At 45.3% G+C, this 24,623-nt stretch overlaps 1 protein-coding gene across 1 annotated transcript; it reads left to right on the top strand.

Annotated features, from left to right (window-relative positions):
- The first annotated feature begins 1,146 nt into the window (after positions 1–1,146).
- On the top strand, positions 1,147–24,309 carry LOC120916818 (ubiquitin carboxyl-terminal hydrolase 42-like). Its single transcript, XM_040327760.1, has 11 exons — positions 1,147–1,188; positions 12,609–12,798; positions 15,499–15,609; positions 17,302–17,413; positions 18,876–18,946; positions 19,047–19,117; positions 22,352–22,434; positions 23,177–23,288; positions 23,382–23,519; positions 23,606–23,706; positions 23,796–24,309. The coding sequence occupies exons 1-11, from the start codon at positions 1,147–1,149 to the stop codon at positions 24,307–24,309; spliced, it is 1,545 nt and encodes a 514-aa protein (XP_040183694.1).
- Positions 24,310–24,623: the final 314 nt, after the last annotated feature.

The following is a 24,623-nucleotide window of genomic DNA, read 5'->3' as shown; positions in this document are numbered from 1 at the left end:
TGATATGTTTTCAAAGTGTTCCTTAAATTTTTTTGAACAGTGTATATTTTGGTCCCTTGGTCAGTTCCAACTTCCAGACAAAATGCAATTCTCTGAAGATAATCAATCCTTTGTGTTCATGATCTACTCCTACTCTGCTTTTCAAAAAATATGGATGTGGGTGGGGTTATACCTGGCTGACCAATGGATTTTTTGCTTGCCAATGGGCAATTCCTCATAAAGTCAGCAGAATAGCCCAATAGTCTCAGATTCTACCCCGACTGATCTCGCGTCCCTTGAAGAACTTCAAGAGAAGGATTTTATGGTGAGTACAGAGCCCTGGTCATGAAAGGGTTAAATAAAAGGAGGAAGCAAATTAAATGAAAATATACAGTACTAATAAGTGCGTTTATGAAAGTATGATTATGGACCTATAAACATTTGTTCCTGTTACAGCTTTTTCATGTACTTTGGTTCAAACACGAGTCCTTTGGTGAAATCAATTGGCCAAAAGTGAAGATCTAGTGATCCTCTCTCCCATTCGCTGACACACTTTTGACCAAGAGATTCCAAGCCTGCCCACCACGGCAAGGTAGACTCTTCTAGGGCAGGACCTACACTAAGCTCCCCTACTGGATGCTAGTCATCGTTTTTCTAACGTTGGATGTATGTTTGTAGTAGGCCTCATCCTATAATCTGTGTGCGCGATCTACTCTCTCCTAATTTGGTTGTCTGTCTACCTCTGGGGCACACAATGTTTACCATGGATAGGGGAATCAGATGTTTTCTTTAAAAAACGGACTCTCTCTGTACTGGCTTAATAAACTACATAAATTCAAATTATATAATAAGTAAATACGTTATTTTTTAATATGTAATTAATACACAATTAAAAACATATTGTTGGGTACATTATACAAATGCATAATAGCAATCCATGTGTATCACCAGCATAATGGTCCCCTAGGAGGGAGGATCACATTGGGATGATTGTTCACGGATATCATATCTCAACATGTTTTGCGGCCTGAATGCCACTTCATCAGGAGAATATCTGCAAATTTGATTGATAAACAATAAATCATAAGCAGGAATCATCACTAGGAAAGTCGTCACCACCAACGTAAATTGAAGAGGCTTCCCGGATCAAGTGGACCCAATCGACACATGTCTAATAGATCTAAACAAGCAGTGGTGACTAAACACCCAGTAAGGCAGGGCTCAAGTCCTGCGGGAACGCGTGGGAACGGAGTCCCTGCACTTTTTTCACAGCGGGAACGCAGTTCCCTTTGCAGGACTAGAGCAGCCAAGCCGCCCGAGCCAATCCTTCACTAAGCGGCGATGCCCAGCTCGAGTCACTGTCAGGGGCAGGCGAACCTTAGTAATCCTTTATGTTATTGGCCGCTTCCTGTATATGGATTCATCGGGTAGTGTGCGGGTATTCCGTCACTTCCTCAATGCCGCAATGTCTCCTGGGAGCTTTTGTCATTGTTCCCAAGAGACATTGTGGAGATCTGCCGCGAGTTATCGCGGGATTTAGAAAGAACTTGCTTAAAGTTCTTTCTAAATCCCGCGATAAAAAATAAAAAAACATGCGGTTTAGAAATTATGCATATGAGCGTATCATTTTTTTTTTTTTTTTGTGGGGGAGTAGATCTTGGGTGGAAGTTCCCACACTTTTTTCCCCAGGACTTGACCCCTGCAGTAAGGGGTATATTTACAACCCGTCTCCAAAGAACTCTCCATACTTCAATTGAAAGGAACACTCGATTTCCACTGTATCTCAAACATCCATTATGGAGCGACTATAAATGGCCATCAGCTTTGCACACGAATAATATACTCACCTGGCACTGACCTTCCCTCCATAATAACAGAAGGAAAACACCGTTGCAGCCTTCCACTCCACCCGCTCTCCCATGCTGTGATGGGTGCTGGAAGAGAGGTAATGGAAGAGTGGGTGGAGTGGAAGGCTGTGCCGGTGTTTTCCTTTTGTTTGGGAGCCACGTCGCACGACCGCGACAATTGTCAGTTAAAGCGACGCAGTGTGGAATCGCAAAAAGAGGCAAGGTCCTTAACCTGCATAATGGTCCGGGTCTTAAGTTGTTAAAAATGGCCCTGGTAGAGTCATCTGCTCGATACATTGGTAGTGCTACACTCTTTTTTTACACAGGCGAGTATATTATTTGTGTGCAAAGCTGATGGCCGTTCACAGTCGCCCCATAATGGATGTTTGAGGTACAGTGGAAGTCAAGTGTTGACGGGAGAGAAGGGAACTTCTGCTCGGGGGCCTCTGCACACCGAGCAGAAGTGGGAGCTGGGTATCTATCAAAACTAGGTACCGCTCCCCCCTCAAAAAAAATGACATGCCAAATGTGGCATGTCAGGGGGTCAGGAGTACCTAAATATAAAGTTCCACTTTTGGGTGGAACTCTGCTGTATAGACCAGCCGCCGCAGTTGTACTGCGGCAGGTTGGCTCTATTACGCAAATCGCCGTCATCGTATGTCGCTTCATTTAATAGCAGGCGTGGCCCCGGAGCCTGTGCACGTGCTCGGTGGGCGCAATGTCTGCCGGCCACCTGTGAATGCTCCACACAGAGGCAGAACCCCGTTCTGACAGGGGAGCTTACAGTGCTCGTCTAGTGAGTAGGAACAGCGATCCCTCTCCTCCTACAGTCAGTCCCACCCCCATACAGTTAGAATAACCTTCCAGGGAACACATTTAACCCTTTGATCACCCAAGGTGTTAGTCCCTTAACTGTCAGTGACATTTATACAGTAATCACTGCATTTTTATAGCACTGATCGCTGTATAAATGTCACTGGTCCCAAAAAAGTGTCCAGTCTGTCCGCCACATTGTCACAGTCCTGCTAAACCATCCTTACTAGTAAAAATAATAATAATATAAATGCCATAAATCTATCCCCTCTTTTGTAGACACAATAACTTTTGGGCAAGCCAAAAAAAAAAATCCACCACAAATGCTCTGAAAATGCTCTGAAAACACACTGAAAAGCAGACAAACATGCATGCAAAAATGCACAGTAAATGCAGAGATTGTGGTGAAAATGAGCCCTTAAGGCCCCATTCACATATGAGTGCTTTATAGCTTCAATCTCTAAAACGCCGGAGGATAAAATATCAATTATTCTCTATGGAGATGGTCCACATCAAGTTGCCTGAAGCCAAAAACCTGAAGCTGAAAAAAAGTTCTGGAGCTTTTTTTGTAGCTCAAATTGGATAGATTTGCGTGTTTTTGGCGCATTTTTATTCCCCTAGAAATTAATAAAAATGTGCTATTTGCCTATTTTTATGCATGATTTTCTGATAAAAAATAAAAAAATTGTTTAAAGATATGAATAAATGAATGTAAAATAAATGCAAATAACTAAAAATCTTTACAAATAAAAAAATGTAATCAATTATTAATATGTAGTAATACAAAAATAAATGTTAAACCCTTTACCTTAAAAAATGTAATTAAATAAATTATTATTATTAATAATAATAATAATAAACACGCAAACTCGACAATAAATGAATAAAAAAATAATAATATTTTGTGTTAGGTTTAGCGTGTTTAGTTATTTATAAAAAAAAATAAGGGTTAGGGGTTAATTATTTTTTTTATTTTTACATAGTGTTCATTTATTGTGCTTATTTATTTATGATTATTTTAATTTATTTGTGTATTTATTTTACATTTAATCTATTTATTATTATTATTATTATTATTATTATTAACACCCTAGGGTTAGGGTTTAATTATTTATTTATTGACTTTTACATTTATTGTGCTTATTTATTATTTATTTATGATTATTTTTATTAATTTGTGTATTTATTTTACATTTAATTTATTTATTATCATTATTATTAACACCCTAACAAAAATAAATAAATAAAAATTAACCCTGACCCCTTATCCTAACCCCCAACCTCTAATCCTGACCCTAACCTAACCTTAACTCTAACCCCTTACCCTAACAAAAACAAATAAAAATAATAATAATAATAATAAAATAAATAAAAGCTGATGAAAAAGCTAAAAAAAATATCATCAAATGATAGAACAGACGATTGTTTCCTCCTTTTATTGGCTAATAAAAAAAAATGCCAAAGCTCAAAAGATAGTGAATAAAAAGAACACTAAAAAATTGTCGGAAAAATGCTCAAAGGCTCAGGTGTGAATGCAGCCTAAAGGCTAAACGCACCTTATTTTTTTTTTCAACCCCTCAATCACGACATGTTTCCTCATTTACAAATTCTAATTGTGGTAAAAAATGACATCACTTTAGGATGTCCAGTTTTCAAAAAAAAGGGATACATCTGTCTTTTTTTTTTTTTGTAACTAACTGACACATTCATGTGTATAGATTTGAATTGTCATATATGAGTATGACAGTTGGTCACATTTCTCTGCTAATAAGGAACTTTCCTGACGCATTCATGGCAGCACACACTGGGTTGTGACTCCGCCCCCACAACCTGACAGGATTGGTTAGCTATAAATTTGAAGGGGAGACGCCCCGCACCATTCTCTTTTTTTATCCTCACCTGACAGATTGGACGAACAAGCAAGAAGCATGCCTCTTACCGCAGATCGCCCCAGCAGGTTCAGCCTCTCCTGTTTGGAAGTCCCTCCTGTACAGTCTCTAAATGAGCTTTATGGTGGGAACCCCCGTTCTGGTGGTCTCAGGGGCTCTGGAATTATACTGGCATCTGTAGCAAGCTTTAAAGAAGCTTCAAATCTCGCAGTGGTCCCCACTTTCGCTCTGTCTTTCCTTCCAGTGCAGTGTGTGCTTCCACAAAGGTATTTGTATCATTACATTTGCCACCTAAGGTTAGTCCGTTTTGTACCTTTGCCTGCCTGTTGTTTTTTTCTCAGCTCTGCTGAGCCCTGTGGTTCCTCTGACACCCCATACTCTCGGGGTCACCGCCGCGTACCCCTCAGCGCTCTGCGCATGCACGCAGCTCAGTGATGATGCCGCGGTCTCCTCTGCCCTCTTCCAAATGGCGGCGCCGTTTAAAAAAAAAAAAAAAAAAGGAAACACTCCTATCGCTCTGTAGTTCTGGCTGCAGTCCTGCTGCTCTGCTCTACTCAGAGTGAAGATTGCACCAGGTGTGTGCAGGCTCGTCCCAGTTCAGCCTGGGCCAATTGATTACACAAAAAAAAAAAAAAAATAGGAACAAATAGGATAGAAGATATAATACATTTATATATTAATTTATAACATATTATAGGAGAAAGTATATCCATAATTAAACAATTAATATAATCCAAAAAATAAAAAATAAAATAAGGATAGATATATGTATATAAATCATTATATTTAATAAATATAAATGTTGGGGGGGGGGGGACATATTGTAATGTTTTCCCTTCTCTCTTTTTTCCCACCTTTCCGGGCTGTCTCCCTGCTATCCTCATGGGGGCCACTGCCCTCGCAGACCACCATCAGCTGACCAGGTATAGAGGCCGTCCAGAAGGTGGTAAGTAGAGAAGAGACAAAAAAGAGAGCTTGGCCACTGACGCTACAGTTTTGGTAGCCCTATCGGGTCAAAAGACGCAAGTTTGCGGCACAGAGGGAGATTCTAGCCATGCTTCCGGCAGAAGGCGCAAGAAGTCACTCAAGGTTACCCTCTTGCTTTCTTCAATCAAGGCATAGCCGCTCGCGTCACAGCCACTCCTGTCATAGTCGGTCCCACCGCAGACAATTACCTTCATCCCAGATGGAGCTATCTTACCCGCACCACAGCAAATGTTTGCCAAATATGCGGGGCGCCAGCCTTGCCAGGGGAATTGGCCTGCCGCTCGTGCTTCATTGAAGTAACCAAGGATTCAGAGGCCAGAGTATATACTAAGCTCCTAGGAGAATCGCACAGGGATCAATTGTGGGCGATCCTTCCCCAAGTACATCGCCCAGCACCCGGCCGTTACGCCAGGCTGCAAAAACCCTCTCTAAGAATGAGGAGTGTGAGCAGGCGTCGGACTGTCTCTTCTTTAGTTGAACCATTTGCCCATTCAGTCGAGGAAGCGATCGGCTGGGAAGGGGTTATGGCAGAACCTCTGAAGGTTCAGAAATATTTCCTGGTGCTGAAAAGGGGGCCCTGAATCATTTCCCTTCATCAAAGAGCTGGAAAACCTCATAAAGGATGAGTGGGGGAGATCGCATAAGCGGCCCAGTATGAGCAACAAGTTTGCAGATTGTACCCCTTGTGGGAGTCTAGGATCAATTCTTTGATCAATGCAACTACGGTCGATTCATCTTTAATGCGACTCGCTAGAGACGTTTCTCTACCGATTGAAGATGCAGTTACCATCCGGGACGTTCTTGATCGTAAAATCAATATAGAACTGAAGAAAGCCTGCTCCACGACAGGAGACGCTAGTAGGCCGGCTATCACCACGGCGGCAGTAGCTAAAACTATCGCTGCATGGGCGGCTAACATTGAGAATTCCATTCTAGAAGGAGCCGACCAGGGGAAGATATTCTCCTCCCTGCAGGGAAATTAAGTTGGCTTACGGCTCCTGAGGGGGCGACTTCATGACTGGGAAGAGCCTTATGGCTGAGACCCTGGATAGCGGAGACAGCATCAAAATCTACTGGTGCAAAACTCCATATGGCGGCTCAAGTGTATTTGGCACAAAGATGGACTTGGTCATCTCCAAGGTTACCGGGGGAAAATCCGGGCTGATTCCCTCCGATAGGAGACCAGAGCCCCAGAAGGGCCCCGCTTACAGACGCGATCTTCCTGTCAAGTACAGGGATGCTAGATCCTACCGTCCCGGCAGGAAATTTAGGAGGGACTGGAATACTCGACCCTCCATGTATTTACAGTAAGCCAAGGCTATCACAGCCGGGGAACAGCAGAAGTCCTTTTTGAGGGTCCGTCTGCCCACCCAGCTCAGGTGGGCACCAGACTCAAGAGATTCGCTCGGATATGGGCAACTCGTATAACAGATTCATGGACACTATCCTCTATCAAGACCGGTCACAATTGGAAATTCATGGGCACATTGCCAGGGAACACATTCCAGCCTACCAAGTACCTCCACACCAGAAAGGGAGGGGGTTTTATTCCCCTTTATTTCTGGTACAAAAAAAAAAAAAAACAGGGGATCTACGTCCAGTCCTGGACCTAAAGAGGTTCAACAGACGATCAAAATAGAGGCCCTCAGATTGGAAAAGCCTTCAGTCCATTTTGTTGACAGTGGACGTGGGAGACTGGATGCTATCTCCTAGATTTTTCGGACGTTTACCTTCACGTCCCGATCATCCCGCCTTCCAGAGGTCCCTTCGGTTCTCAATCTATTAATCTCATTTCCAATTTTGGTGCCCCCCATTCGGCATCGCCTCAGCACCCAGAGCATTCAGCAAGTCAGGGTGTTCCTAGGGGCAGAATAATATACCAGGTTGTACCGGGTGCAACTCCCTCAAGAGAGGCTGAAGCCCTTACTCCAGAAGGTACAGAATCTGCTATCATCCAGACGTCTACTGTCAGAGCCTGCCTCAGTACCCGGGGGTCCATGTCAGCATCCATACCTTTGATACAGTGGCCCCTGTGACACATGCAAGTCTTACAGAACTCCTTTCTCAGGCAGTGGAATGGAACGTCAATACTCCAAACCATTCACATCCCGAACTGGGTAAAGCAATTAGTATGGTGGTGGACACACCCGTCCAACCTCAGGGAGTCCATTCCAATAGTTCCCCCAAGTCCAGAAGTAGTAACATCGAACGCCAGCCAGGGGGGATGGGGTCCACACTATCTAGACCAAGTAGCCCAAGGACAGTGGCACTTTCGGGCTCAGGGCATAGTGTCAAATATTTTAGAGCTCAGAGCAGCCTTTCAGGCTCTCCTGGCCATTGCGCCTCTTCTAGAGGGGAAGAGTGTCCTGATCAGGATGGACAACAAGTAGCGGTGTCATGTATCCAGATACAGGGGGGCATCAGGAGTCGCACGCTTCAAGAGGAAGCTTGCCCATATTGGAAAGGGCACAAGTGCACCTGTTAGATCTATGGGCAGTGTATGTCCCGGCAACACAGAATTCGTTGGCCAACTACCTAAGCCGAGAGACACTTTCAAACAACGAATGGTCCCTGAACCAACAGGTATTCTCCATTCTTACGAAAACTTGTGGAATACCAGAAGTCGACCTAGCGGCCACGCCAAAGAACTCCAAGTGTCAGAGGTTCCTGTCCAGAGCTCACTTTCCATCAGCCGAAGGGACAAACTGCCTAGCTCTTCCATGGAGCTTCGAGCTGGGGTACATTTTTCTTCCAACTTCTCGGATTACAAGATTCCTGTCCCGACTTCGGAGGTCCTCAGCCACGGTTATTGTACTAATACCGTTACGACCGAGGAGGCCATGGTTTACGACCCTGCTACAACTAGGTACGCGGCCTCCAATACATCTTCCAGTAACCTGGGATCTCATACATCAGAGGCAATTCTTCCATCCAGCCCAGAGAAGCTGCATTTGCCAGCTTGGAAGTTGAGAGGGCTAGGTTAGGGGAACTAGGATACTCTCAGGAGGTAATATCAACCTTATTACAAGCTCTAAGGAGCTCCACTGATGTCACCTATACTAGGATCTGGGAGAGGTTCGTGTCGTCGCAGCAAAGAGATTGGAATCCCATCTCAAATTCTTGAATTTCTTCAGTCAGGGCTTAACAAGGGCCCGGGCCCGGGTACCCTGAAGGTGCAAGTATCCGCCCTTTCAGCATGACGGGTACTAGATGGGCTCTTCATCATCCGGTCACTCTGTTCCTCAGGGCCTGCGTAAGATCAGACCACCTAGGAGGCCAGCCTTTCCAAAAGGGGATCTCTGTGTAGTACTCGAGGCCCTGTCCAATCCACCCTTTTCTCCATTCAACTTAGTCTCACCGTGGAACCTAGCTCTGAAGATGGCTTCCCGTATTGCGATCACCTCAGCTAAGAGGACGTCGGAGATACAAGCACTTATGGCTACGGAACCCCTATTTAGTGTTCTCCCCTGACAGAGTGGTTCTGAAGCCCTCAGACCATTTTTATCCAAGGGTAACTTCCTCCTTTCATTATAACCAGGACATCGTCCTTCCATCTTTTACTAATGAGAGGGGCGAGTCCCATGACTAGGATGTCAAGTCTACCATCTCCAGTTACTTCACAGCTACATCTCAGGAAGACGGATTCTGTCTTAATTATCCCACACGGGAGCAGACGAGGTCAGCCAGCTACCTCCCGTACCATTACCTCTTGGTTGTTAGTGCTATCGCGGAGACCTATTCCATCCAGCAACTTACGACTCCTAAAGAGCATTAGGGCTCATTCGACAGGAGCAGTGGCCACTTCTTGGGCAGCATTTTGCGGGATTTCACCGGAAACCATAGGTAGAGCAGCAACTTGGTCTTCCCAACACATCTTAATTTCTCACTACAGAGTGGATTCTGCTCTCCTGGCTACCGTCGACTTTGGCAGATCTGTTCTTAGAGCCAATTCCTCAGCGCTATAGAGAATAAATATTACTGTTTTCTTGCACCCTCCCGACTGGCGAGTTATTTCCCAGTGTGTGCTGCCATGAATGCGTCAGGAAAACGGAAAATTGTATACTCACCTTTCCGTAATTTTCCTTTCCTGACGCATCTTCATGGCAGCACACAGATGCCCGCCCTATTGTTTTATGATGATATATACAGAGAATGGTGCGGGGCGTCTCCCCTTCAAATTTATAGCTAACCAATCCTGTCAGGTTGTGGGGGCGGAGTCACAACCCAGTGTGTGCTGCCATGAAGATGCGTCAGGAAAGGAAAATTACGGAAAGGTGAGTATACAATTTTCCGTTATTTACAATGAATATTATGACCAGGTGGCAGTTGCAGTGAATGGTGGAAGATATCAATTTTTTTTAAAATAATAACTGATCATTTATTTTTATTTTAAGGTTAGAAAATGACATTCATGTGTTTCAAACAAAGCCGCCTCCATAGAAAAGTAATAAGGTGGAACTAAACCCTTCTCTCCCTTTCAGCCAAGGAAGTTGCCATAGTGATTGTTCTGTAGTTGCCATGGTGATTGTTCTGAGAGGAGAAACAAACAAAAACAACAACAACAGCCAATCAGCATGCCTCTCTTGGAACTGTGATGTCACAGCAATGCATAGCTAGCTGCCAAATAAAAGCAGAGCCGCCAGTAAGTTGCTCAGTAGATCAGTGGCTTTCGAAGCGAGCAGTACTCAATACTGTGCTGTCTACTATTCTCTGATTAATTCGCGAAAAATTGCATTAATTGTAATTTTTTACAACTATTAATCAGTGCTACACCGCTCTGCTCATACAGGTAATATTTGTATCCACTTTTGTGATTTTTTTTTTTTTTTTACACATCTTGCCTTTTTTAGAATGGAGGTTAAAAGGGAACCTGTTCTCATATTACCCACATCCAGGCATTTCCATATTCTGAACACACAATATAAGAAAACTCCCATTCACCTCTGTAGTTATAAGTGTTATAGAAGAATTATTGACAAGTGAAATATCATCTCCTCCCCCCTTCTCAATGGTGGAATAGCCAAATAGACTATAAAAGGTGGCAGGAGATGCTAATAGAGGTGGTCATCAATATTATTGTATTTCATTCTGTAGTATCAGCAGGGTTTAATTGTCATTGGTAATCTAGGACAGGATCACTTCTGGCTGGTATTCACAACACTTTAATAGGGATAAGGGCTCTTTCACACGGAGCGGACCGTTTCCGGGTCCGCTCCGTGTGTCTCCGTTGGCTCAGCGGGGATCCCCGCTCAGCTGTCGGCGGATAGGGCGGTCCCCGCACACAGTGCAGGGACCGCCCTGTCTCTGCTCCTCTGTCCCCTATGGGGAACCTGATGCAGACGGACCGTCTGTCCGTCTGCATCAGTTCCGCTCCGCCGAACGGAAGAAAAATAGGGTTTCTTCCGTTCGGAAAAGCGGAACCCGACTGACGCGGACGCTAGCGGATGCTCCATCCGCTAACGGACACGTCCCCATAGGGATTCATTACAAGTCCGTTAACGGACTTGTAATGAACGGACAGACGGAGCGGACGTCTGAAAGGGGCCTAAATGGATCTTTATTGCAGTCATCTGACAGTTATTTTCAAATGTCACCTGGCTGAGCTAAAAATAGCTGTTATGTTTTTCAAAAACAATGCGGGGGGGGGGGGGGGACAGACCAGGTTGACATTTAGAAATTCAGTCTGTAAATGACCATTGATCACCATGTTGTGAGAATATTTTGGAAGTACCACCAATAATGTGGGATGGGGGGGGGGGGTGGGGGGATTTAAATGCCACTGAACACCAATGTTGTCAGATTGTATTGGGCAGGTTCTAAGGAGGTGGTGACCACCGAGCATGGGAAATGGGGTGGGGGGGAGTTTAAAATACCACGATCACCATTAATTATGGGGGGGTTTAATATACCACGATCACCATTAATTATGGGGGGGGGGGTTTAAAATACTACGATCACCATTAATTTTGGGATTGTTGGGGAGGGGGTTTAAAATACCACGATCACCATTAATTATGGGGGGGGGGGTTTAAAATACCACGATCACCATTAATTATGGGGGGGGGGTTTAAAATACCACGATCACCATTAATTATGGGATTGTTGGGGAGGGGGTTGAAAATACCACGATCACCATTAATTATGGGATTATGGGGGGGGGGGTTAAAATACCACGATCACATTAATTATGGGATTATGGGGGGGGGGGGGGGTTAAAATACCACGATCACCATTAATTATGGGATTATGGGGGGCGTTTAAAATACCACGATCACCATTAATTATGGGATCATGGGGGGGGGGTTAAAATACCACGATCACCATTAATTATGGGATTATGGGGGGGGGGTTTAAAATACCACGATCACCATTAATTATGGGATTATGGGGGGGGGGTAAAATACCACGATTACCATTAATTATGGGATTTTTGGGGGGGTTTTAAAATACCACGATCACCATTAATTATGGGATTGTTGGGGGGGGGGGGTGAAGTACAGCTGACACCCATTTATTATAGGATTGTTTTGGGTTGGGATTTAAATATTTTGGTTTTATCCATAACATCTAGCCATGCACAATGCAATTTGATCCTCCAGGGAACTTTCTTCCACTAATAATAAATTTACACTTTGGCTTCAGTTGGGTGATTTTAGAAGGCACAGCACAGCTTCATTTCTCCCAACCCCCCAACACTGGCAGCTTTCTTCATTTCCAATCAATTGTGCGATAAATGAGATCACCTTGGGGTGTCCACCTTCCAAAAGTTGCACCATTTTGGGGGTGTTGGCACTGCCTTGTCTCTACCCCTGACAAACACAACATGCCAGGGTAAAAATTGCCACTTCATGAGGCCAAGCATTACAATCGCAGCATTATGAACTCCCCGACCCCACCCACCGCCATGTAAGTTAGGAGGTGGGCATTTGATGGTAAAAATCTACCACTTGTTTTTTCTGCCCCCTTTACCACCAGTGTGAACCAAGCCTTAGGGTAATAATAAAGAGTTGATAGCCAACATATAGTATATATTAGTGCATATTAGTTAATAATTATGAATGTTAATAGTAATATTGTATTATTCTTTATCCAGAGTGAGAAAGCGTCTTATCGAAGAAAGACTTCGTTGGATCAGATCATCATGACAATGCAGAATATCGCCAAGGTTGGAGCTGGTCTCCAAAACTTTGCCAACAACTGCTTTGTCAACTCCGTCTTGCAGTGTCTCACCCACACTGCCCTACTTGCGGATTACCTGCTCACCGGAGAGCATTCCCAGAACTGTAAGCTTTGCTCATCGCAACTTTATATCTCTCATAGATGTTCGGTATTTGTAGCTCCAAAACAGACAACCTGCTGCTGTTCAGTTATTACTATTATTGGTCACTCTGAACTGCTATAGGAGTCCAGGGTTCCTAATAGTATAATGAGGATAAATGACTGATCAGCAGAAGGCTGTCACTTGTGCAATTTGTTTAGTTCCGAATTCGTTTTTTATCAAATTTTGACAAATTTGTTAATTCCGAAATTTCCAAATTTTCGAACTTTTCAATTTCTGAATTTTCGGATTTCCGAAATTTCGAATTTTGGAGTTTTCGAATTTAGAATTTTTTCGGTGACCCCAACCGTATGACGTCACAGTCCTATCATGCCCCGGGTGACCACGCCCCATGCCTATATAAATTGTTGCGCACCGCTCACACAACATTACAGCGGGAGAGCTCGTTGAGTCAACATCGGGACAGGAGAAAGAGGGAAGAAGAAGGCGGAGAAGATGGCGGTGAAGACCGGGCCCCCCACTAGTAAAAGAGCTGCAAGAAGATAGTGGAGGGGCTTGGCAGAAAGCACCGGAGAGCATGGAGAAGAGAGTCGGAAGAGACCCCTGGAGTCGGAAGAAGACCCCCAAAGTCGGAAGAGACCCCCAAAGTCGGAAGAGACCCCCAAAGTCAGAAGAAGACCTCCGGAGCTGCCTAATAAATTACTTTAAAAAACATGTGTAGTGTTTTTTTTTTTCTTGACACTTTTCCCCCAGGTGACTGGGTAGGGGTACCATGTACCCCATACTCATTCACATAGGGTGGGGGGCCGGTATCTGGGGGCCCCCTTGTTAAAGGGGGCTCCCTGATACCGATAAGCCCCCCTCCCGCAGACCCCGACAACCAACGGCCAGGTTTGTCGGGAAGAGGCCCTGTCCTCATCAACATGGGGACAGGGTGCTTTGGGGTGGGGGGACCGCAGGGCGCCCCCCTGCCCCAAAGCACTCACCCCCCCATGTTGAGGGCATGCAGCCTGGTACCGCTCAGGAGGGGGCGCTCGCTCGTTCCCACCCCTTTTCCTGACCGGTCGGGCTGCGTGCTTGGATAAGGGTCTGGTGTGGATTTTGGGGGGACCCCACGCCGTTTTTTTGGCGGAGGGGGTTCCCCTTTAAATCCGTACCAGACCCAAGGGCCTGGTATGCTCTTGGAGGGGGAACCCATGCCGGTTTTTTATTTAAAATTTGGCGTGGAGTTCCCCCTCAAAATCAGCAAAGCACAAGTCGCCTGCCAAAGTCGGATCATGCAAGACGGCGTTCCGACTTTGATCCAACTTCAATGATATTCAATGGAGTGAAGTAGGATCAAAATCGGACCAAAGTAGTACAGGGAGCATTTTCAAAGTCGGTCCGACATGTGTCGGACCAGTTAAGACGGCTCCCATAAGAAAACATTGATTTTCACACGTCATGCGTCATGAGCGCCCAATGTCGGAGCGTTTGTCGGACCAATGTGAACCCATCCTTAAGGTGAAAAACCCTGACGGTTTACAACTCCTTTAAAATTCTGTGTGGAACTTGGTGATCTTAAAGCGGGGGTTCACCCTGTTAAAAAAAAAAAAAATGTTTTTTTTTATTAGACCATTACTTTCGGCATCGTAGCGCGAGCTACGGTATGCCGGTCTTAAATTTTTAATCCCCGTACTCACTGTGCTATCGATGATTGAAGAATCCGGGGAATGGGCGTTCCTATGGTGAGAGAAGGTGATTGACGGCCGGCCCTGGCACGTCACGCTTCTCCGGAAATAGCCGAAATAGGCTTGGCTATTCACGGCGCCTGCGCATAGCCTGTGCGCAGGCGCTGTGAATAGCCGAGACCTACTCCGACTGTCTTCGGGGAGCGTGACGTGCCAGAGCCGGCCGTCAATCATCCTCCCTCTCCATAGGCACGCCCATTCCCCGCGGGAGTCGGATTCTTCAATCATCGATAGCACAGTGAGTACGGGGATTAAAAATTTAAGACCGGCATACCGTAGCTCGCGCTACGATGCCGAAAGTAATGGAATAATGAGGTGAAGGAGGGTGAACCACTGCTTTAAAGCGGATCTCCACTCTAAAGTGGAGTCCCGCTGATCGGCACCCTCCCCCCCTCCGGTGTCACATTTGACACCTTTCAGGGGGGAGGGGGGTGCAGATACCTGTCTACAGACAGGTATCTGCACCCACTTCCGGCCCTACGATACGGGCAAAGGACGGTTTTTTTTTCCCCTTCCCGTCCGTCCCCCGTTGTATGCTGGGAACACTCGGCTCCCAGCACACAGCGGGAGCCAATCGGCGGGCGCAGCGCGACTCGCGCATGCGCCGTAGGGAACCGGGCAGTGAAGCCGGAGCGCTTCACTTCCTGGTTCCCTCACCGTGGATGGAGGGGGGAGCAGCAGGGTGACGAGCGATCGGCTCGTCATCTGCTGCGATCACCGCTGGACTCCAGGACAGGTAAGTGTCCTTATATTAAAAGTCAGCAGCTGCAGTATTTGTAGCTGCTGGCTTTTAATATATTTGTTTAGTGGCACATCCGCTTTAAGCACTCAAGGATGTTGGCCACACAGGTTACAATGTAATTGTATGATCCCCCTTAAATGACAAAGGAGTACAAATAACCTGATTCTGCTTTTCAAACTCATATTTGTATGTTTGTAACTTGTGTCTATTGTTGTTTCTTTTTTCATTTTAGGTCACACAGAAGGATTTTGCATGATGTGTGTGCTGGAGATACACACAAGCGTTGCTTTTGCCGAGTCGGGCCATGTCATCAGCCCCGAATTAGTGACAGACAACCTAACATGTAAGTACTTTGCCTGAAAAACTGTATACCATGAATGCCTAAGCGTTAGTTTTATTACTATGATCCATTTTCACTGATGATTAGGAGAAAGGCAGTGGTCTCCAAACTGCAGCTCGTGGGCTGATGTGGCTTTCTGTTTGCCTTTATCCAGCCTATCGGGCACCATGCCATCCACTGACACCAATGATGAGGCACCATTCCTCCCACATACACCAATGATGAGGCACCATTCCTCCCACATACACCAATGATGAGGCACCATTCCTCCCACATACAGCAATGATGAGGCACCATTCCTCCCACATACACCAACTATGAGGCACCATTCCTCCCACATACACCAACTATGAGGCACCATTTCTCCCACATACACCAATGATGGGACACCATTCCTCACACATACACCAATGATGGGTCACCATTCCTCGCACAGACACCAATGATGGGACACCATTCCTCCCACATACACCAATGATGAGGCACCATTCCTCCCACATACACCAATGATGAGGCACCATTCCTCCCACATACACCAACTATGAGGCACCGTTTCTCCCACATTCACCAATGATGGGACACCATTCCTCACACAGACACCAATGATGGGGCACCATTCCTCACACAGACACCAATTATGGGGCACCATTCCTCACACAGACACCAATGATGGGGCACCATTTCTCACACAGACACCAATGATGGGGCACCATTCCTCACACAGACACCAATGATGGGACACCATTCCTCACACAGACAATAATGATGGGGCACCATTCCTCCCACATACACCAATGATGAGGCACCATTCCTCCCACATACACCAATGATGGGACACCATTCCTCACACAGACACCAATGATGGGACACCATTCCTCCCACAGACACCAATGATGGGACACCATTCCTCCCACAGACAATAATGATGGGGTGCCATTACTCATACAAATAGCAATGATGAGGCACCATTCCTCCAACGTACATCAATGATGAGTCACCATTCCTCCCATAGACACCAACAATGGGGCATGATTCCAATCTTGAATTCTAACAATAGGGCACTATTCCTTCCCCTAAAAGCAATGATGGGACACAGTTTGCTTCCACCAACATCACAGCGTTTTCTGATCCCACTGGCCACAGTCTGGCCCCTTCATAGCCTAAAGGACAGTAAACTGGCCCTTTCTTCAGAAAGTTTGGAGACCCCCTCTCCAAGGAATTGGCAGAACAATGCATGGCAATGCATGACAAAATGCATATTAACACAATGCAAATAAAAACTTGTTAATGGTTCATAAACGTATCGCTGTTTGCATACTTGTGGGGGGGAGGGGGGTGACATCCCCTTGCCAGGCTCCCAAACACTCTTTTCTTCCATTGTACCCGTGGGTCTAATTCTTGTGTAAGTTTTACACCAGACAGTGTTGGAGCTTATACAGGGACCCGCTCCCTGCCCGTACATGATGGCTTTCTGGCCCTGTGATCAGGCCTGTGGCCAGCATCTTAGAAAGAAGGGAATAAAGACAAAACCTTCCCCATACTCAGAAGCTCCGGGTATTTCCAGTGGAAAAACAGAGTGGTGGGGGAGAGCAGTGAAAATGGACGATTGAACTATTCTCTTTAAGTGTACATAGTCATATATTATGATAATGTGATCGATTTATACATATCTTTTTGTTTTCTTTTTCCTTTTAGTTATTGCAGAGCATTTTGAGCTTGGACGCCAAGAAGACGCCAATGAATTTCTGACGTTTCTAATCGCCCAGCTGCGGACTTCATCCATCTACGAGTCTGTATTTCGCTCAAGGTAAGTATTATTGTTCTACACAACATTTGGGTTTCGTTTTATTGCTACCTAGAGGGTGCTTGGGCACATCAGGATGGTTGCACATCAGGATATCAACCAAAAATGTCTAACAGCTCTAAGGGCCCTTTCACACAGGGCGGATCGGTAATGATCCGCCTTGTGAACCTCCGCTTGCTCAGCGGGGATCGCTCCGTTGATCCCTGCTGAGCCGGCGGACGACAGGGCGGTCCCCGCACAAGTGTGCAGGGACCGCCCTGTCTTTCTTCTATGAGGGATCGGATGAACACGGACCGTCTGTCCGTGTTCACCCGATCCGATGACGGATGGAAAAACAGGGTTTTCCTCCATCTACAGAACCGGAGGAATGCGGAACCGGGCGAGATCGGTGTCAGCGGATGTTTATCCGCTGACATCCGCGATCTCAGAGGGACCAATGTATGTCCCCTTTTCATCCGTACACGGATGGATGAAAAAGCGGACATACGGTCCGCCCATGTGAAAGGGCCCTAACAAGCAGAGCCCTCTGATTCCTCCTGTTATGAATTGTATTGTAACTGTACTGTCTGCCCTCATGTTGTAAAGCGCTGCACCAACTGTTGGCGCCATATAAATCCTGTATTATAATAATAACCTGGCACCTAGAGCAGTGTTTATCAGCCAAGGTTCCATGGAACTCTAGGGTAGGGTGACCAGACATCCCCAGTTTCAGGGGATAGTCCCCTGATTGAGGACACTGTCCCCGGACCAAGTCTGTCCCTGGTTTCGTCCCCAGATTGGATTTAATAGGGGGCAGGGGCAATTTCAAAGACAATCAGTGCAGAATTAAAATAAATAAAAATTAGAATTACACCCCCCCCCCCGCTCCGCCGTGCCTACTACCATAGGGGGGTGATATTTTTCCCATTGTCTGTGCCCCTTTCTGATGATCATGTGCTGGTCGGAGCGGAGGGAATATTTCTTCAGTTTTAGGCGCATGCCCATTCAGCTCCACTCGCATGTTTTTCTGCCTTGGCTCAAATCCTGGCCAGCCACCTGCCTTCCCTGGCGGAGTGATCTTCCTCCGCTCCCCATCCAGTAGTAGCCGGGGCCTGAGTAAGACTTGAGAGGCTGTGAGGCGGGTGGCGACGGTCAGAGAGTCGCTGATTGTTGCCATTACTAGTAAAGAAAAAATATGTCCCCGGATCTCATTTAAAAAATCTGGTCACCTTACTCTAGGGTTGCTCCTGAGGTTATTGGGAGCATCCTTTGTGTATGTGCAGCTGCCCCGGCCAAGTCCGGCACTGACATATTTCCTCTAGGTTCGGCCTTGACAGCTTTCTACCGAGTTCAGACCGAAGCCATTCTCATCCACGCGTCAATATAATAGAACAGCGATGTTTAACTGCATGTATTGTGATTATGTCCGCTTCTAGGAGTTATAGAATCGAATTGACTGTTTTGTTTTCTGTTTTTTATTTTTTAGCTTTGACCAAACCAAGGACAGAAACATCGGTCTTATTGACCACATATTTTCCGGCACTCTACAAACACAAGGTAAGTTTGTGCATTACTATATCTCTAAGAATTCAAATTTCATTTTTGTCTAAATATATGAACGAAGCTAACTAAAAATGTTCTTCTGTTTCTTTTGCAGTGGTTTGTCAGAGTTGTCATTACGCACCCAACAGATTTGAGGAATTCCTGGACATCCCTCTGGAGATAAATGTAAATATCAGATATACATTTTATATTGTTTTATATTAGATTACATTTTATTGTATTATAATTTAGCATTTTTAGATTTCCCTGTACATTGGCAGTCAAGTAACAATTTAGTATAGTTTTATGTATAATAAATAATTTTACTTTTATTTTGCTATTGTTGTTTGTCATCAGTACCGAGAAAATCCAACCACTTTTCTAGGCAACCATTCATGGGTTAGGCGGTACTAGCAGCCACCTCCCTTTGCTAGCCTAATCTTTTTCTCTATAACCTTCATGGATGATGGTACTATTTTATTCAATCACTAAATAATATTAATTGAGGCTATACTCATATTTTGTAATTTAGTAACTTCATTGGTCCATGGCACACCTATGAGAGTCCTCCTTCTCCCAGAACCAAACCGGCCATCACACCAAATTGGGCTGGTGGCAACAACAGTGACCCCTGATAGCTACTCACTGCTTACTTACTATGGGGATACCTGGAGTGCCCAGCTGGTTTGTTTGGTAGCAGGGTAGGGAGAAGCTATATTTTAATACTAAATTGGAGGACAACATATTATATTATAATAAATTATATTTTGTTTTAAAAGTCATCACTCTTCATATAGACAGTCGTTTCATTTTTCAGTAGAAATGAAATGATTTTGCAGCTCAGTTAAGTGAATGTTAAGACAATGTGCAGAGATGGTGACATTCACCGTTTCCTTACATGGGGTAGATGTTACAGTAAAGATATTTATCTTGTTGGCGGTCCCCAACCCTTGGGTATATTACATGGCTGCACAGCTGCAGCATCTGGTAGGCTCCATGACTAGGGACCCTGTGGGATCGGCGGCGTGAATGATGCTATTTGCTTCTGGAGCCAAAACCATCCCCCTGGGCCTGGAGGCACAAATGTTCCTGAAATCTAACAAGCTTCACCCGACTTTGACACTGTCTCAAAAGGTTTGGAACAAGGGCAGGCAGCTTCAGGGGGTGAGGGGGTTTACTGAACATAGTCCTATATGGAACAACTCTTCATACTCTGAACTAGCTAAATTGCAGCGGGAACCTAGGTGGAAGGTGTATGGGATAACAATGCTGTCTCAGATATTCGAAAATGGTAGGCTACTGACGTTCAATCAGCTGCAGGCCCGATTTGATCTTCCAGCGTCCATGTGGCTCTCATATCTTCAGCTTGGCCATGCGGTAGCAGTACAGGGGAATGCTGTGGAGTGGACATTGTCACCCGCCCCAGTTTTTCACTTGCTGAGCACAACCTCCGAGACCAAAGGAATTATCTCTCAGTGCTATCAGATGCTACTGTCCAGACACCTGGACGCATACCCATGTGGGGCCCTGTCCGCCTGGCAGAGGGATCTCGGCCAGGTGACGGGAGACCAGTGGGAGGAAGCCATTCAGTCCCTGACTATATGCTCCCTGAACGTCGCTCAAAAGATTTCACAGCTCTACATATTATTAAGGGTCCATTACACACTGATGAGGTTGCACAGGATGGGTAGGCGGGCGGACCCGCTGTGCTGCAGATGTCAGCAGCATGAGGGGGACCTGATACATCTCCTGTGGCATTGTCCAAAATTGCACAGGTATTGGGGTGAGGTGGTGAAGACAATTAACTCGGCTTTTCAGACGAAGGTCCCGGTAGATCCTATTTGCTGCCTGCTGGGGGTGCTGGAGGATGTAATCCCTGAGGAGGCGACCAGGGTGGCTGTCTCTAGGACATTATTCCAGGCTAGAAAATTTATACTAATAGGGTGGAAATCTGTCTCCCCTCCGACCCATTCATCCTGGATTTCCCATGTGGGAAGGGCATTAGTAATGGAAAAATACATCTACCAACATAGGGGGTGTCCTGGCAGATTTGAGAGGATATGGGGGATGTGGTTGGATACGCCAGGTCTGAGCCCTGCGGAGCTAGTCATGACCAGACTTCTTAGGTGCCTATAGACATGTACATATGTGGGTTTGCTGAGGCATGTTGACTGTATTATTGGTGCTGGGAGGGAGGACATGTATAGTGGATTTTGGGGGAGTACTGGTGCTGGTGGGTGGAGTAAGGGACAAGCATGTATACAAAAGAAATTGCTGCTTTTTCTTTCTTTCCTTTTTTTAATTTTTTTTCCTTTTTTCATGTATGATATGTCGTTCAGGTCTTACCATATGTATGTGCAGTGGAGAGATGTTTTATCTGTGTAAAATTGTGAATGTTTCAATAAACACCTTTCTGATTTAAAAAAAAAAAGATATTTATCTTTATGTCCTGATCCACACTGTGAACCGCCTTTGAATTGCACAGGAATGCACACAGCTTTCCTGTGCAATTCACATGCGATTCAGTGCGGTGCGATTTGAACCCATTCATTTTGCATGCACTAATTTTGGAAACGCACTGCAACCAGATTGCAAGGTTGTTTTGTACCATGCAATCTGGTGCAGGCAAATGCACTGCGTTTGGGGTGTCATTAATGTTGCACTGACACCTGCTGCGCATCGCAAGTGCATTGCGTTCTGAACAAGGTGCAGGAAATGTGCACTGTTTTCGGGTTTCTCGCACTGTGTTCTAGTGAGACCCGGGGCTTAAAGACTAAGTTCACCCTTGGAAGATGTTATATGTCCCACTCCTATTTAGGGTGAACACATAACATGTTCCAGCATCTGCATCCCCTCCCCCAATCCCCCCTTCCCTGTGACAGCTGGCAGGGGATCTTCTCCCCGCACTCACTGACACAATGTAAAAATAGCACGGCCATGCAGAGTTCCACCCACATGACCACATTATTCATTCACAGAGTCCAGTAAATGAATGAACTACAAGTACCGCCAGCCACCTCTACCGATGGCTTGTAGTTCTTAATGGACTGTGAGGGGGCTGGTGAGCGCTCCCATAGGTCATTGATTCTTCCTGCAATTCAGTAACTGCCTGCCCATATCGGAGGTACAGGCAGACAGTCTACTGACAGTCTGCAGGATCCTGGCATTGCACCCGCTATCTGCTTATCACGGGTGCAATGCTTTTTAGGCTCCGGTGTAAAAAAATAATAAATGCATATTGGAAAAAGATGTGCATTTATTATCTTTATTTCCTTAAAGATGAACTTATCCAAAAGTTGCCAAATGTCAGGGATTGTCATGTTCATTGACCAGATACCCTCTTTTTATGAAAAACAATGTGTTTTTATCACTTATTATAAATATGAATAATGATTTTTTTTCCTTTTCTTTTTTGTTTAGTCCTCAAAAACGATTTTGGAATCTCTGAAGAACTTCACCAGAACAGAGAGACTGGAAGGAGACAACGCATACCGATGCAATGGGTAAGACTCTCTCTGATTATTCAGACTTGTACATAAAGGTGCAGATCCACATACATCTGCGCCGGGGGCAGCGTATCGAAGATACGCTACGCCGCCGTAACTTATCTTTTTTATTTTGAATCCACAAAGAATCCGCACCGTAAGTTGCGGCGTAGTGTATCTCTCGCGGCGTAAGGGCGCGGAATTCAAATGGCTGTGATGGGGGCGTGTTTTATGGTAATACGTCGTGACCCGACGTAAACTACGTTTTTTTTTAAATGCGCATGCGCCATCCCTGGGGGTATCCCAGTGCGCATGCTCGAAATTAAACCGGAACCAGCCAATGCTTACGACGGTGACGTCATTCGACGCAAATTCCTATTCGCGAACGACTTACGCAAACGACGTAAAAAAAATTAAATTGTACGCGGGAACGACGGCCATACTTAACATTGAGTACGCAAGACGTACGCTTGTCGGATCTAGCCGAGATGCCGTCGTATCTTGTTTTGAGGATTCAAAACAAAGATACGACACGGGAATTTTGAAATTACGCCGGCGTATCAATAGATACGCCGGCGTAATTTCTTTGTGGATCTGCCCCTACATATATACTGTAACTGTGGCAATGTGGGTAAAGCATTTCATTATATGTCCAGAGGCTACTCCAGTCCTGCTAATGACAGGCAGCATCTGAGCAGAATTTTTAATAAAAGACTAAACCCGAGAACTATGCTTACATTTAAATTTCTTGTTTCCTTAGGTGTTACCAGTTAGTGTCGGCTGAAATGAGGAGTACGATCGACAACACTCCGAACGTCCTGATCCTGACTCTGAAGAGGTTCAACGCGTTCAGTGGACGAAAGCTGAGCAAGGTAAGTCTTGATTAAATTATGGAATTCATGTTGTAAGGTCCCTTGTCGTTTTATATTTGGATGCATTAAAAATATATATTTTTTGTCTTACAGCATATCAAATACCCCGAGACCTTTGACATCGCTCCTTACACCTCGAGGCCTGATGACCATATCAACTACAATCTGTATGCTGTGATTGTGCACAGAGGATACTTTTCCACAGAAGGACATTATTATGCCTACGTAAAGGTAAGGTACCCCAAATTCCTCCCAATATTATAAAAAAAGATGATTCATTTGTGGTGTGTTTGGTAATCTTATTATCTGTTTTTCAGGCTGGTGACGATCGGTGGTATAAGATGAACGACAGTGAGGTAACCCCATGCAGCATCAGCAATGTCCTACAACAACAGGCCTATCTGCTTTTCTACAAAAAGTAAGTCCTTTCACCTATCCAAGCCTCAAGCTCATTTTTTTTTTACTTTAACGTTGCCATAACAATTTCTCTTTTTTTATCTATTTCAGAGCACCAACTGAGCCTTACCCACCAAAAACAGCCGAAAGCACCTCCGAAGCACCTAAAGCTTTGGAAGTGGAAGAAAAAGCAAAGGAACAACCTTTCAAGGACAATGAGAGAGCCATTGTGCCAATACAATCTCTCATCAGGGGCACAACGGATGCATCTGTTTGTGCCACTCAACAGGTTGATGGTCTACCGGACCCCCTGGGACCTGATAATCATCTACCTGTGGAAACAGAAGAGAAGAGTCTCCCAAACATAGAGACTGTACAGGAGGAGGAGAAGAAAGTCAAGAAGAACCGTCTATATAAATTGTTCTGCATAACGTCCTCCACAAATGATCAGAGGGATGAGAAGAAGAAAAATAAGAAAAAGTGCTGGCTTCTTAGATTGCTGAGCCCAAAGTCATCCACCAATGATAACAGCAAAGAGAACAAGGAAGAGAAGAAGGGCTGGCTTCGTAAACTAGCCAGACGAAATTATTCAACAAATGACAAGGAGGAGAAAAAGAAGAGCTAGCTTCAGAAGTTGGCCATCCTGAAGTCATCCACAAAGAACAGTGACACATATAAGAAGACAATGCCCAGCGGGCTGTGAAACAGACACTCGCCAGTCTCCGGATCTAGTGCCGTGCTTACTCGAGCCGTTGTTTTCACTGGTCTTTGGGACCGGGGACTGAAGACCAGTGAAAAAAAAAACAGCTCTAGATCCTAAAACTGGCGAGTGCCTCTTTATTACAAGTCAGCAGCTACAAAAAGTACGGGAGAAGGAAAAGAAAGTCAAGAAGAACAGTCTATACAAAGTATTCTGCATAACGTCTTCCACAAATGATC

This window comes from Rana temporaria, chromosome 11, assembly GCF_905171775.1.
Source record: "Rana temporaria chromosome 11, aRanTem1.1, whole genome shotgun sequence".
Classification (NCBI taxonomy): Eukaryota; Metazoa; Chordata; class Amphibia; order Anura; family Ranidae; genus Rana; species Rana temporaria.
This window is presented reverse-complemented; position numbering and strand designations above follow the sequence as displayed.